The sequence below is a fragment of the Mytilus galloprovincialis genome, chromosome 4 (genome assembly GCF_965363235.1).
Source record: "Mytilus galloprovincialis chromosome 4, xbMytGall1.hap1.1, whole genome shotgun sequence".
NCBI classification, from domain to species: Eukaryota; Metazoa; Mollusca; class Bivalvia; order Mytilida; family Mytilidae; genus Mytilus; species Mytilus galloprovincialis.
Genome location: NC_134841.1, coordinates 41,280,133 through 41,295,961, shown reverse-complemented (window position 1 = coordinate 41,295,961; position 15,829 = coordinate 41,280,133). Strand labels below are relative to the sequence as shown.

The window sequence follows — 15,829 nt, the reverse complement described above, 5'->3', positions numbered from 1 at the left end:
TTACTCACCCTGAAACACCTTTGAATAATAGCTACTGACTCATTTCAGCAGTACTTTGGGTCATTCTTGTCAGAACAAAAAACACTAATTTAATAATTTTTACATGTTTACTCACTGGAATCAAAGTCCTTTCAGATCCAACCAAAGCTATCAAGCCATTTAAACAGGCCAAAGTCACCATGGAATCTTCTTCCTGTAAATAAAATTGAGAATGGAAATGGGGAATGTGCCAAAGAGACAACAACCTGACCATAGAAAAAAACAACAGCAGAAGGTCACCAACAGGTCTTCAATGTAGCGAGAAATTCCCGCACCCGGAGGCGTCCTTCAGCTGGCCCCTAAACAAAGATATACTAGTTCAGTGATAATGAACGCCATACTAATTTCCAAATTGTACACAAGAAACTAAAATTAAAATAATACTAGACCAACAAAGGCCAGAGGCTCCTGATTTGGGACAGGCGCAAAAATGCGGCGGGGTTAAACATGTTTGTGAGATCTCAACCCTCCCCTATACCTCTAGCCAATGTAGAAAAGTAAACGTATAACAATACGTACATTACATTACATTATAATACATTATTGTGATTGGCTAACAGCAATATTAATGCATCATTCTGAAGTTAACATTCATTTCAAAATAAAATGCAACAGTCATGATGACACTAATTGTCACAATAAAGTACACAGGTAGTTTTAATAAAAGAAAAACTTTAAAAAATCGTGTTTTCATGATCCTAGCAAAAAAATAAAATTATAATGTTTAAGTATTGAATGCTTCTTTTAGTAATTTTATAGGGTTGTAAACGAGTTGACTGTATGCACGTTTTTAGAATGAAGCACTTTCACGCTTCATACAAAATTTATTTCGGTCAACCCAATAAGTTTACAAAAAAGTTTAGTTCTTAAATAAAAAACCAATTCAGTTCTAATGTACTGGAGCAGGAAAACTTGACATCACTTAATAAGATTTTACCACTTTAATAAATATCTACTCAATCTTAAAAGCTTTCAAAATTGTTGACAATGAAATTTATCCAATAGCTAAGCTAGAAATAAATCTTGAAATTTATTTCCTGTTAAAATCTATTTTCTCTCAATTACTGCCAAGGTTTTTGGAGGTTAATGACACGTTTCTTTCACTTTGTCTTCAGTACATTTGTCTTTCAATTTTTTTTTCACCTTAATTTTATATATTAAATCTGTTTTTTGCATCTCAAGATTTAAAACCTTACACTTTAGAAGTCACTCATACCTCATTAAAAGATATTACAAGCTCTTATTCTATAGTTCAAATGGCATTTCTCGTATTATCTTTTGCTTTGAACGTGAGTAAACAAAGGTTTCAAGCATAAACATAATTATATGCAAGTGCAGATAAAGCAACTTTTCAAACTAATATCACTAACGGGTTCTAATAACTGAAATACACAATTACAATTAAGGACCTTGTATGTGTCAAATTGAACAACTCATATAATTTGTAGACAGTACCTCAACCAAAATAGCTGACACTATGCTAAATAAAGGCAACAGTAGTATACCACAAAAGTTATGAATAGATTGAGAGAAAACAATCCGTGTTACAAACTAAAACAGTGTGAAACACATCAACTATAGGAGGAAAACAAACAACAGAAATTCTGAAGTGCAACAAAAACAAATGCCAAGATACATATAAATGAACTATTTGATAACAACTGCCACATTCCTGACTAGGTACGTAATTTTTTAAGACAAGAGTGCACACACAGAAATGTCTCGCCTTCTTTACTAATCATTGATATTATGTTGATACTCCTAAATCTAAAGCTTTATTACGACTGTCACATAGACTTAACATGAACCATGAAAATGAGGTCAAGGTCAGTTGAACCATATGCCAGGCAGACATGTACAGCTAACAATGCTTCCATACAACAAATATAGTTGACCTATTGCTTATAGTTTAAGAAAATAGACCAAAACACAAAAACTTAACACTGAGCAATGAACCTTGAAAACCAGGTCAAGGTCAAATAAAACCTGCACGACCGACATATAGATCATAAAATATTTCCATACACAAAATATAGTTGACCTATGACATATAGTATTAGATAAAAAGACCAAAACTCAAAAACTTAACTTTGACCACTGAACCATGAAAATGAGGTCAAGGTCAGATGACATCTGCCCGCTAGACATGTACACCTTACAATCATTCCATACAACAAATATAGTAAACCTATTGCATAAAGTATGAGAAAAACAGACCAAAACACAAAAACTTAACTATAACCACTGAACCATGAAAATGAGGTCAAGGTCAGATGACACCTGCCCGCTAGAAATGTACACCTTACAATCATTCCATACAACAAATATAGTAGACCTATTGCATAAAGTATGAGAAAAACAGACCAAAACACAAAAACTTAACTATAACCACTGAACCATGAAAATGAGGTCAAGGTCAGATGACACCTGCCAGTTGGACATGTACACCTTACAGTCCTTCCATACACCGAATATACTAGACCTATTGCTTATAGTATCTGAGATATGGACTTGACCACCAAAACTTAACCTTGTTCACTGATCCATGAAATGAGGTTGAGGTCAAGTGAAAACTGTCTGATGGGCATGAGGACCTTGCAAAGTACGCACATACTAAATATAGTTATCCTATTACTTACAGTAAGAGAGAATTTAACATTGCAAAAAATCTGAACTTTTTTTTCAAGTGGTCACTGAACCATGAAAATGAGGTCAAGGACAATGGACATGTGACTGACGGAAACTTCGTAACATGAGGCATCTATATACAAAATATGAAGCATCCAGGTCTTCCACCTTCTAAAATATATAGCTTTTAAGAAGTGAGCTAACACCGCCGCCGTAGGATCACTATCCCTATGTCGAGCTTTCTGCAACAAAAGTTGCAGGCTCGACAAAAAATGATGGGTTGAAGCCAAATTCTTTCGTAAATGACGAATGTTAATAGCCACAATTATTATTTTTTTGCAAATGGTGAAATTGGCGACCGCCAGTTGAAACCCTTATATGAAAATTTAAAAAAATATGCTATGACATTTATACAATGAAAAATGTGATGAAAATGTTTGGTTTCTTTCAAAATTTTGAAAATTCTAAGGAGCAACAGGACATAGAAGTCTTATAAATAAAAAATAAAACCGGTAACAGCTCATCATAGGCAAGTATCTTTTTCCAAATAAGAAGTCATTCTGTTCAGTTTTAAGTCCTGAAGACATGTGTGGAGAAATTTTTAAAGTTCAGTGAAATATTGAAGGTATTTGCAGAAAGGAAGAAGGATTCTAATAGATTGTTTTCAGTATATGCAATATTTATTTATTTTTTCTGCTGTGATCAGCAATACATTTTGCACTTTAAAAAAAAATTAAACATTAAACAATATCTCAAAATATGTAAAGGATATGGAATAATTCAAATCATCTTGCAGAGAAATGACATGAAAATATTGGAAAGAGAAATTCAATGAAGTGAATTTATACTCCTTCAATAAAGAAAGTTTTATAAATATATCAAAGCTATGAATAGGTCAAGAGAAATTATAAAATTGATTGATTGACCCAAATCTAATACTGTGGATCCATTTATTTTTTTTCGTTGGTACCAATTTTCGTGGATTAAGGAAAACTTACATGTTCATGAATATCTAATTCGTGGTTTTGCCCAAGACTGCATACAAGCCTATAGAAAATAGTTATTAGTTGAACATTTAATTTCGTGGTTCGCCTGTACCCACTAAATCCACAAAAATTAAAAGGAATAAAAATGAATCCACAGTATTGTCAAAACTCAAAAAGCAGACGTTTATTTCTTGGTTACCATTTTCTTCAGAGTAGCCATCCATTTACCATACAATTTGATCTTGACTTCACCAATGGTAGGATGTCCTGTTTTACTGATACTGTAACATAGCATCCCAAGAGCCAGACTTACTCCTGTAATCTGTAATGGAAAGAAAAACAAATCAGAGGAGAGAAAGAGATATTATTACTGAGACAGCAACACAACAACATATGTTTAGTACTGTTAATTCAGATATCTCTGCAATGATTTTATTATCCCAAATAGTTGTGACTGGATGGTTCCACTGTGTGAAACATATTAAACAACCATTTCATCTTTTTCATGGCATTATTTGTGGAAAAATTTCCTGATAGTCTATTGGCAATATGTTATCTTGTATGTTATTGTTTGTTCAGGGAATGCAATTATAAATTAAAGCATTAATTTTGAAGTATATAATTCTTTCTATTGTTGCAAATGTTTTGGAAAGTTCAAAACAGTGCTTAGAAAGGAATTATATTTACTTTCAAAAGTATCGATTTTCAAAGCATGTGAAAAATGTTTTCTTTACTATAAATTTTATTTTTGCAAAATGTCTATTTTTATTGATCTTTATACAGCCCTTGTCATTGCACAATTCATGCAGAATTATATTTACTTTCAAAAGTATTGATTTTCCAAGGATGGTAAAAAAAATTTCTTTACTATAAATTTTATTTTAGCAAAATGTCTATTTTTATTGATCTTTATACAGCCCTTGTCATTACACAATTCATGCAGTCTTAAAAAAATATTTCATTGATTAAGAATCAGTCATAATGATTTTCACTATTACGTATGCAATGTATGATTATTACAAGAAGCCATTACTAGTATAATAGACTCTTGACTTATCTGAATTAAGAATTTTGACAATGATGTACAAATACAATCATATATGTGTGCAAACGTTCTATTTTAGCATTCAAAAAGGTATAAAAGACCTTGATGCCAAAGTGACATAATTTATAAGGATTTTCTGTATCGACCTGCTCAAATAGCTATCAAGATGCTATAGCAACAAAAATAGCTAATGATTTTGAGTACTAATCATGAAAATTATCAATGACCTTGTTGTCATGGAAACATAATGAGTTTATTATGATAAAATACCTGTGGATTATCTGTGTTGACCTTCACAAAGCTATCAATGACCTTGTTGACCTGGTCTGGTGATACAATATTACTGCTGAAGGCTGCTCCAGACACACATGCCAAACATACAGACAAAGCCTACATAATATATAAAACAATATTCATGATATTTTGATTTTAATACATATTATTTTGTTGTAGGTTTACTTTAATCCATCATTTAAAAATTCTGTTTCTTTTTGTTTGTAAAGTTACTTTTTATACGACTGCAGAAATTGTAAAAATTTTGTTCCTTTATTGGTATCATGTTGTTGTTGGCGGCAGATGTTTTCTGGATAATAACTTTAGTATAATCGAATAAAAATCAATAAGATTTTGACACAAGGTTTATAACCACTAAAGAAAGATTGGGATTGATTTTGGGGGTTATGGTCCTAACAGATTAAGAATTATGGGTCAAAAAGAGGCCCAAAAAGCATATTTGTAGTTTCCAGACCATAACTTGTGTTTAAGTGTATGGATCTCTCTGAAATTATACCACAAGTTTCCATACCACAAAGGGATTGTAAGGATTGGCTTTGTGAGGTCATGGTTCAAGTCTTTTTGGAATTAGGGACAAAAAAGGGCAGAAATCAAGGGTTTCTTGGTTAGTGGACAATTAAGACAATTTTAAAGAAGTGTAAGGGAGGTAATCCAAAAGTAATCCAAACATAATATGTTGGATTACCTCCCTTCCATTGCTTTAAAAATTATGTATTAAGAAATATTGTATTTTCTTGAGGTGATTAGCTGTCAATTAACTTTAAGAAGTTACTATAAAATTTATGCTGATTAAGGAAGATCAATGCTCTATTATGAGACTTTTATGATGTATTTAAATGGGTAATCATGGTTGCATCTCCAATGGAAATTTGAATTGAAATTATGACCATATCCTGTGGGAAAGAACTCATTTTTGGAAAAAGGGTACAGGAGGTGAGAAAAAATTAAAGGGGTTGGGGAGGGGGGGGGGCATTTTTTTCTCATTTCAGATTTCAGAAATTAAAAAGAAAACTAATTCATATATTAATACATTATATTATTTATATCACAAAAGCAAAATATTGAGTGTAAATTCAAATCATATAACTAATTTTAAGTTCTTTGACTACAGTTATTCTGTGTCAGAAACCTATTTAATTACAAAATTTATCACCAAAATTCAAACCTTTATCTTTTAGTCTTTTAGTCAGTGATGGAAAATGGTTTCATTTGCAATCAAATGCATCTATTTCTGCCCTTATTACCATAACTCCTTTTGGTGATTATATCTTTTATGTGGACATAAGATAATCTGTAAACATTTATTTCGATTTTAGCATCAAATATAAAAAATTTCCTATTTAAAAAGTTAAGGCAGATTTACCTTAATATTGTTCATAGTTACTGACCTGATAAGCTATATCCTTCTCTTTTGAAGCTTCAAGTTGTGCAGACAGTTTGTCAAACACTGAGGAGACGTGTGCTCTGGCTTCTGTCTTTCCTTCCTCACACATAGCACTTATAGCCATTGCTAGTCCTAGTAAACACCCTTGTCTAAAGTACAATTCATATATATCTTACATGAGAAAAACTGGTTAAATAAGTTCAGAAAGTTTCAAATTTTGAAAATTACCATAATATTTTTGTTACACTAAGCCAGTATTACAGTAAGCTTGGTGTAATTCATTGGGTTTTTTTTCTGACTCATATTTTAAAAAATTTGTAAAAAACTGTTAGGCCACACCAATTTAATTTCTTGTTCGACGGACCCGCCCGCACATATTGTTTTCAAAACAGATTTTTTAATTTTTTTTTATATTCCCGCTTCCCGGAAATGTAATCATGTCCATGTCCGCACCATATTTTTGTAAATGATATAAAAAGATATCAACATTTGTTTATAAAATCACAGTCTAAACCTGTATATAACGATTTTAAACCTATAAGAACCCCACCACACTGTGTAAATATCTTTGAGAATATTTGTTTCAGCATGAAACCAATTTATCCAAAGTGGGAGTGCTCCGAATTAAATATATAACAGCGGAAATACCTGTAAAGAACAAACCGTTGGTTTCTTTCCCCCTTACTCATATTCCCTATCAAAAAATGTTCGTTGTTAGAATAAAGTACAAAGAACTTCTAAAGGATTTGCCTTCAACTGCAATTATATTGTATGCTGGCGAAACAAAACTATCCATAGCCGCTGCATGTTTATGCACCTGTCCTCATTGATTCAGGGGCCTGTCGTTCAGCAGTTGTCGTTTGTTGATGCGGTTCATTGGTATTTTCCCGTTTGCCGGTTTGGATATATATATTAGATCGTTGGTTGTCCTGTTCAAATTATGTACTCTAATAATTTTAGGGTCCTTTATAGCTTGCTGTTCAGTTTGATGACGGTCTGGATCAAAGCCCTGTGTAAAAGGCCGTACTTTGACCTGTGTTTGTCATTATCAGGTTGGGAGCAACCCTCCCTCAGACAAGGGGTCATCTTACTGATGTAGAAATGAAAATAAAAATACCAAGAACTCTGTTTTGAATAATATTTAACTGTTAAACTTAATATGTTAACATGGTAAAAGTCCATGAATATTACAAAATTATTGTACATGTTTTGACCATTTAATACCAGATAGATATATAGTTCTTTGGGAAAATATGAGCCTTTTTGTACTAAAAAGAATTTTTTTTTACAAAAAAAATATATATATAACTTATATCAGGGACTTTCTATACTTACTTACTTAGTATAGAAAGTCCCTAATTATATTAGGGATATTTATAAAATTAAGGGGTTGTTCCCAAACTGATTATGACTTGGATGGAGAATTGTCTCATTGTCAGTCACACATACATAGACCAGATTTTATTATTCAGTTATTTCTTGGTGAACAGGGAAAAATTACTTAAGAAATTAAAGAAATGTCAAAGTACAAGTGATAAATCAAGTTTTAATAAATGTCAAAACCTACTATTTCATGTTTACAAAAAAAAAAATTAATCGCTCGCCTAAACTTTTTTCAAGCTTCGCCTCAAAAATTTGCAAATTAAATATTTTTTTATCAAAATTTTCAAATCGCTCGCTCGCCCCAAATTTTGGAGTCCAAAAATCCGTAGAACAAGAAATTAAATTGGTGTGGCCTTAGAGGTATTTACATTATTTTATTTTAAAAACCTGTATATGCACTTGTAAGTTTCTGTACGATTATTTCTACATTTTTCAATGAAATTATCAAGCAATGAGAGTATATGTTATAAATCTTTGCCTGTTATAGTCTGAGATGAAGAACAGCGATACAAATGTTGTTGCTTTTCTTTGATTTTTGCTGTTTGTTCATGTTTTTTCTTATTTCATGAATTACCGCCATATCCTTGTTCCCATTAAAGGTTGATTGAGTGCATGATTAATGTTCTCACCTATTATCTTTTGTTGAAAAACAACATTCTTCAAAACTGTCAAGCGTCTTCCAGATCTCTACCATACCCTGTAAAAGAGAGATGATGATTATAGTTTTTTGTAGACATACTTCTCAGCATTATTTGCAGACTACTAGAAAATGGAACAGAATTATAAGTACATAAACTCATCATAGATACCGGGACTAAATTTTGTATATACGCCAGACGCACGTTTCGTCTACAAAAGACTCTTCAGTGACACTCAAATCCAAAAAAGTTAAAAAGGCCAAATAAAGTATGAAGTTGAAGAGCATTGAGGACCAAAATTTCTAGAAGTTTTGCCAAATTCAGCTAAAGTAATATATGCCTGAGGTAGAAAAGCCTTAGTATTTCAAAAATTCAGTATTTTGTAAACAGTTAATTTATAAATGTAACCATATCAATGATAATTCATGTCAGCACATGCATGTGTTACTTCTCATTATGAAATGACTTTCAAACTTTCTAAAAAAAAAAAGGATAGGGTGTATAATGCTGATATTTGACCTATTGATTATGAACCACCTCCATGTTCATGTAATAGTACAAGTTTGAGAAGAATGATATAATAATATCAGAAAAACCTACATTAAATGACCCATTTACTCTATTTATACCATATTTATCATGTTTATATAGTGACATTTCAATCTCTGAAAATCTAATTTTATATTACATATCCTTGAAATAAACATCAAAATGGAACTTAATTCAATTGTAGATTTCAACCTAAATTTGTCAAAAGTGGCATACATGTTTGAATATTGTAAAAGCTTTCAAAGAAATTTCACAGCATCAATTCAATTAAAAATTGAAACTTAAAATTATGTGTTTTGGTACAAAACTAATAGCAGAAGATTTTTCTGTATGTTGACAATGCCTCAAATAATTGCCATCACAAATTACGCCATACAAACCTAGTTTCTTTCCCCCACATTAGATAAGACTAATAATAATCACTTTTCTGCTATAAGATTGAAGGTCCTTGTCTAGCCTAGCTATAATATTGATAACAAAATTAACTGTGAAAAATGTAAATTCCTTTAAGTGTAATTTGTAATAGATTATTCATGATTTAACAATATTAGCCTTATTATCCATAAATGCATAAATATGGGCTAAATAGCTTAGAAATTATTTGTAAATTGCTGCAATTTTTCAAAATTTTCTTATTTCTTATAGTCTTAAAATGCATCAATCTAACATCATATTCAATATTCTTTTAACAGAAGATGTCTCATTAGCTTAAAAGCCTAAGTTAAAAAGCTCAATTACTGTTTTTTGTTATTTTGAGAATTTGGTGTTAATGTAGATTTTTTTGTTTGATCTATCAAAAGACTTTTGTCTATCATTAAAGACTGGATATTTCCCTTTATACGATATTTTGACTTTTTTGTGTTACTGGGTTGCTGTCTTACTGTAGTATATTTTATTTTAATATTATTGTGTTCATTTGGCAGTAAACAAATAAAAAAAGTACATGTATTTAAATTCATTTTTTTATGCTTTAAAGGAACAACTTTGATGGCTTGGAAGTATCTTTGAATTCAGTATTTCATCTTCCATTTTCCTAGATAGAAACAAATACCCTGTGTAAAAATGTCATCAAATATTCTGTCATAAACATTCACAGTCATCATGCAATTTCTTAGAACTTTAAGTTTCAAAAAAAGATTGTTATGACTAACAATTGGAAAATATAGGTAAAAGATACCAGATGGACATTCATACTATAGTGAATATTTTGAAAAATAAACTCACAGTGCCATGGCATGAAGAAAAAGACCAGCAGACAAACAATAGTACACAAATCACAATATAAAGAGTAAGCAACGTGAACCCCACCAAAAACTATGGGTTATTTCAGGTGCTCTGGAAGGGTAATCAGATCCTTACATTTATGGATATGTACAGAGCTCCAGATAAGCTGCGTATTTGCGTGATCACGCAATACAAATAATAAAAAACCCAATGCAATTACCCATTGCAGGGTTCAATAACCCAATTAATTCAAAGGAAAACCCAATTATATTCCAAAACCATAAGTTCTCAACCCTTTTATTGGCTACCATTTGCGTTATTTACCCTTATCTGTTTACAGTCGTCGCGTAAACTATTTTTATAATATTTATAATTGTAAATTTCCTTTCGTTCTAAAAATAGATCCCTGCATCAAGTAGCTGAATTGGGTCCCTGTTAGAGTTTTCCGTTGCCTAATAGGTACATGTGTTTTTGAAAACATTTCGATCTTCTCGGCGTTTATCCAATTAGCGTGTGTCATGAAGTAATATTTTTTTCGCATTGCTCGGGATTTATCATAACATACATTGAATTAAAACAAAAGTGAATGTCCGGTAAAAATATTGAATAGAAGCATGTTTTCTGCTTCTTTTGAAAAGCTTAGGGAAAGTTATGATGATAACAAGACTCAGCCAGTGTTTTTAGGAAGCGTCCATCGAACACACGGGCGTGTGTGCGTACCTTAACGAGAACATTGCTAATAAAAGCAGGGTTTCCTCAAAAACTAAATCAGTTGGAAAGATGAAAGGCCAAATCAATTATGACATGATAAAGCATCAGAAACCAAAAGTTCTAATAAAAGACAACTAAACCCAGATTTATGAAAATTGGAATAAAACAAAAACATTCAAGTATAATTAGAGTTTATATACTATTTTTTTTTTTTCATTTTACGGTTAATTAATGAATACACACACAGGCACTGGTCTCAGAATTTATTATATAAAGGTATAACACGAGTGCCTGTGAATACACATATCCGTTTTTTTTACAGTTTATATGAGAAAATACAAAACTGGCAGAAGGTTTGAAACGGAACCCAAATTAAACCTACAATTGCTTCTCAGTCAATGAACCAAATAAAACAGCTAGCAAATAACCCTAACCCTAACCCTAAACCAAATAAAACAGCTAAACAAAGAAAGAAACATATTTAAGATGGAAAAAAATCTGTGGTTGATTTTGCCTAAATATTCAATATTGTGTTGATGAAAAACCCAATACATTAAGGAGCTTGGTGGTGAAAAACCCAATTTGATATTAACATGAGGGGTGAATTGGAATTGATAATGCAATTAAAAAATTTTTATCACCCAATTATATAAGAAAATGGTGGGTAAAAAACCCAATTTGTGAATTCTTATCTGGAGCTCTGTATGTAAGAACCACTGTTGAAAAAGAAATTTATTCTAAAATATACTAGCAATAAATATACTCAAATAAGAAAAACCTACCTGTGAACCACAAACATCAGAGAAATGTTCCTCAAATATTCTAGCCAAGAACATTCCGAGTCCAAGTCCTGCATGGAACTGTAAAACTGGTGATTCTTCTTTCGACCCCGGTAACCTTGACAACAATAGTCTGATACATGGCAGAATTCTGGAGGAATCATTCGATATCAATATAGGTACAATCTGACTGAGGGCCACACTGGCCGTTGCCTGTGCCAATGTACTAGCAGGCAGTTTGTCACCTGATGATCTCTGTGTAAAACAAATAAAAAATATGTTAAATTTTGGAACAATCTTTTTGCATACTTTCAACCAATACCGAATTAAAAATAATCAGAACTTAATGCTTCATGATCACCACTTGATGATACATTGGCTTGTGTTTTTTTTTTTTTTCATGTCTTTGAGTATTGGAAACTATGACTTCAAAATTAAAAACTTTAAGCAAGTTTTCAGTTTCCCCAAGCTATTCTTTTTATTTTTGGCTCTCTTACTTATCAAATATTTTTGGCCTCTAGTTTTCTTTGCTTTAAACCAAATATAGAACTTTACATATGCCTAGAAACTTGTTTGAATTTGAAGAGTAAATTTTGACATGAAGATCATGTTCTCTTTTGACACTGATCTACCAAAATATTTTTTTTAAACAACAATGTTGCCATGAAAAGTTTTTCTCAAAATTAAGTTAATTTTTCTCGAGCATGCTTCTTTATCTACATAAAATTACTCTGTACCGTTACATTTACCTTGTATATGGAAAATATTTCAGGCAAAACAATTTATTTTTCAGGTAATAATTACAATATTTATTTTTACCTGAGAAATAAATTGTAAAGGTAATAATTATATCCATACAGGCAACAATTCATAATTGCAGGGATGGAAAAAAGCAATAACAACAGTGCAAAGATAATAACATAAATTGTCTGCTCTTTCAATTGACACATTAATCATCAATAAATATGCAATAAAAACTAGACTGGTACTAGTTTTGCATTATATTTGTTCCTTCCATTACACTTTTATTTTCTACAAGTTTATTATTTAAATGAATCTTTAGCAAAAACAATAAACCTTAATGAATGCACAGACCAGAAAACATAATTTATTTATTACAATGAAACATCTATTTCACTATGAGTATAAATCCTTTATTAATAACTACATTTTTTATGATGATAATATTAACGGGTTAAAAAAAATAATTGTTTTGTCTGATGAACTTAAAGCCTTGGCAGAACTTGCAGGATACCTTATTGAAAATTCTGAATGTATAATCTAATACTCGCTGCAGCAGATGTTAAAAGATCTACTAATGCCCTCGTAAAATTATCGTGATTTTCTGACTCCCCAAACACCAGAGCAATACCAGATCAGTCTGAGCTAATTTAAAAACAATTGACGTGCTGTCATAACCCAAGTTCACTTAGCAATTCTATTTGACAATTGATTCAGAAAATTTAACCGATATCTCATTCCTTTAACCACAGGATTCATCACATTAGACACATCTAGACAATATGATATATCAAATCAACATTAAAGAAAATTGGCAATGAACTTATTGACCTACAACATATATATATATATATATATATATATCAATTATTTGAAGAAAAGGAAATGTAATGAAATTATTTGGTTATCATTGTTTATTAAACAATGGTGAAGGAAGATGTGTTGGAAAAGAAGAACAACAAAGCAGAAACCTTTTAATGAGATATATGAAATTGTGAAATTATAGAAATCTTGCTCACTTGTGCATGATATTAAAGGAATAATACAGAGCGCAATCATCACCTAAAAAAACAAGGAGGTGTCCATAGTACATAGATGCCCTACTCGCACTATCATTTTGTATGTGAAATTGGGGTCAAAACTCTAATTTGGCATTAATATGAGAAAGATCATATCATAGGAAACATGTGTGCTACCTTTCAAGGTGATTAAACTTCAATTTCATCAAAAAATACCTTGACCAAAAACATTAACCTGAAGCGGAACAGAGGGAGGAACAGACATACAGACCCAAGACATAATGCCTTATGCCCCATCTAGAAGAAATGTTAACAGTATTATAACTAGAAGCTCCCAAGAGCCTGTATCACTCACCTGTATCTACAAATGTTTTGGAATTCATGTAAAATAAGGTTAAAATCATAATTAACTGTATTAGATACCCTAATAATATAGACTTATTTGTAGATCTTACTATGCTTAACATTTTTGTGGTTTACAGTTTATATATATCTCTAAATATAATATATAAATACTAAATTTGTCTTAGTAGTTTCAGAGGGAAAGATTTTTGTAAAAGATTACAAATTGTTTACAGAAGGATGGACGAACTATGGTTAACAATAATAAGTTTCATCTACAATGGGCATAAAAAAATCATAGTTCCCCTTATAAAATAGCAACTTTAACTCATGTGCACTAAGTATACACTTAAATACTTCAGCTGAAAAAGTTGATTATTTTTTACACCTAAATGGTTTAAGATGCTGTTAAAATGAATTTCCTAACAGGATGCTGTGGTATAATTCAAATAGTAATTGTACCAGATATTATTTTAGAATTTGACATTTATGTACTGCATGACTATAAACAGTTCAGATGTTATACTAGATATGGCATTTACATACTCACTAATCATAAACATCTAGTGTAACAGATGTTATTTTAGAATACCACATTTACATACTGGCCCTTTTTCTTCCAAGGAATGCTTCAGACATGGTAGAGAAACAGATACATGAGACTTCTTATAATATTTTTGAAGCATTATTTTTGAAGCATTCATTATCACTGAACTAGTACATATATTTGTTTAGGGGCCATGAAGGACGCCTCCTGGTGCTGGAATTTCTCGCTGCATTGAAGACCTGTTGGTGACCTTCTGTTGTTGTCTTCTCTATGGTCGGGTTGTTGTCTCTTTGACACATTCCCCATTTCCATTCTCAATTTTATCACTCAGTTGAATAAAATAATGTCTCCTTATACAACTATTTATTTATATGAGGGTCTAGAAAATTTTAAGGTTTAAAGATTGTATCATATTTTAATATGACTCTAGATGGGGTTTACAGAATAGAGAACAATGGGAAAAAAGTATAAAAGACCAAAAAAAAAAAAATAAAGAAATACACGTCAAAAAATAAAGACCAAATCATAATGGAATGTTCACATATAAAGAATAAAGAATAATGGGTAAAAGAGGGATAAAGAGTGGGTAAATACAACAAGCAGTCAGATTGACAGCAAACTAGATTTTCCTGCATGAAAATGAAATTTGCATATCTCAGGGCCGCCAAAAACAGGATCAACTAAAAAATGAACGATTTTTTGTAGGGTTCAGAAATGGAAAAGCCAAAATCAATCTAAGTATCAATTTTTGCCACTTAAAGATCTACAAATTAATAATGATAAAATCTTAAATCGTGAAAAATCAAGCATGACGTGACTGCCCAACAGCCCAGCGTAGTCATCACTTAATAAATAACTCATATTTTCATTTGGGAACAAAGAATTAAAGAAATGAAGAAATATAGATTCCACAACTGCAACAAGTGTATTAAGATATTTCTTCACTCGAGACAGTTAAATTTTAATATTTAAAGAGTGAGGCTTGACGAGCTTTTTAAACAATTAAAATGTAACTGTTGAGAGTGGAGAAATATGGTTATACACAAGTTTCAGTGGTGGAATCTGGTTCTCTTATGATTTTTATCCTTCCTTTTCAAAGATTTGAGGAAAGTTGTATACTTCTGATGTGACGTCATCAGGCATGGTCGCCTTTTTTCATGATGTCACAATAAGAAAATTCAGAAGAAAACAAGAAAATTTAACGTCACACTTAAATTTCAACAGATTTTTCAATAGTGAGGAGAAATATTTTTCTCACACCGGTCAGGAAATGTGAAAATAGCACAAAAATTAGAGAACCTCCTATCCAGATCCTCTCATATATATGCTGTGGTATATCACATAAATCATTTCTCCCTTCTGTCTAAAGTCATATTTTTCATTGAACCCTAATATCCTAGCATATGACATGATGAAATGAAAAAGCCAATTCGGTCATTTGAATAATGCAAGTGACAGCAATTTTTGATTTTGAATCATTTATATTAATTTTCCTATATATTTCATTTAACTTGAGGTCT

General features: G+C 31.2%; 1 protein-coding gene across 1 annotated transcript in view; it reads right to left on the bottom strand.

Annotated features, from left to right (window-relative positions):
• The window catches only part of LOC143072160 (focadhesin-like), a 292,655-nt gene that overhangs the window by 25,003 nt on the left and 251,823 nt on the right, over positions 1-15,829 (bottom strand). The window contains exons 24-29 of the mRNA XM_076246976.1: positions 11,664-11,915; positions 8,389-8,456; positions 6,381-6,525; positions 4,969-5,088; positions 3,853-3,975; positions 116-193 (exon numbers count right to left, since the gene is read on the bottom strand). Coding sequence (XP_076103091.1) covers positions 116-193; positions 3,853-3,975; positions 4,969-5,088; positions 6,381-6,525; positions 8,389-8,456; positions 11,664-11,915 — 786 coding nt within the window. The remainder of the gene's footprint in view (positions 1-115; positions 194-3,852; positions 3,976-4,968; positions 5,089-6,380; positions 6,526-8,388; positions 8,457-11,663; positions 11,916-15,829) is intronic.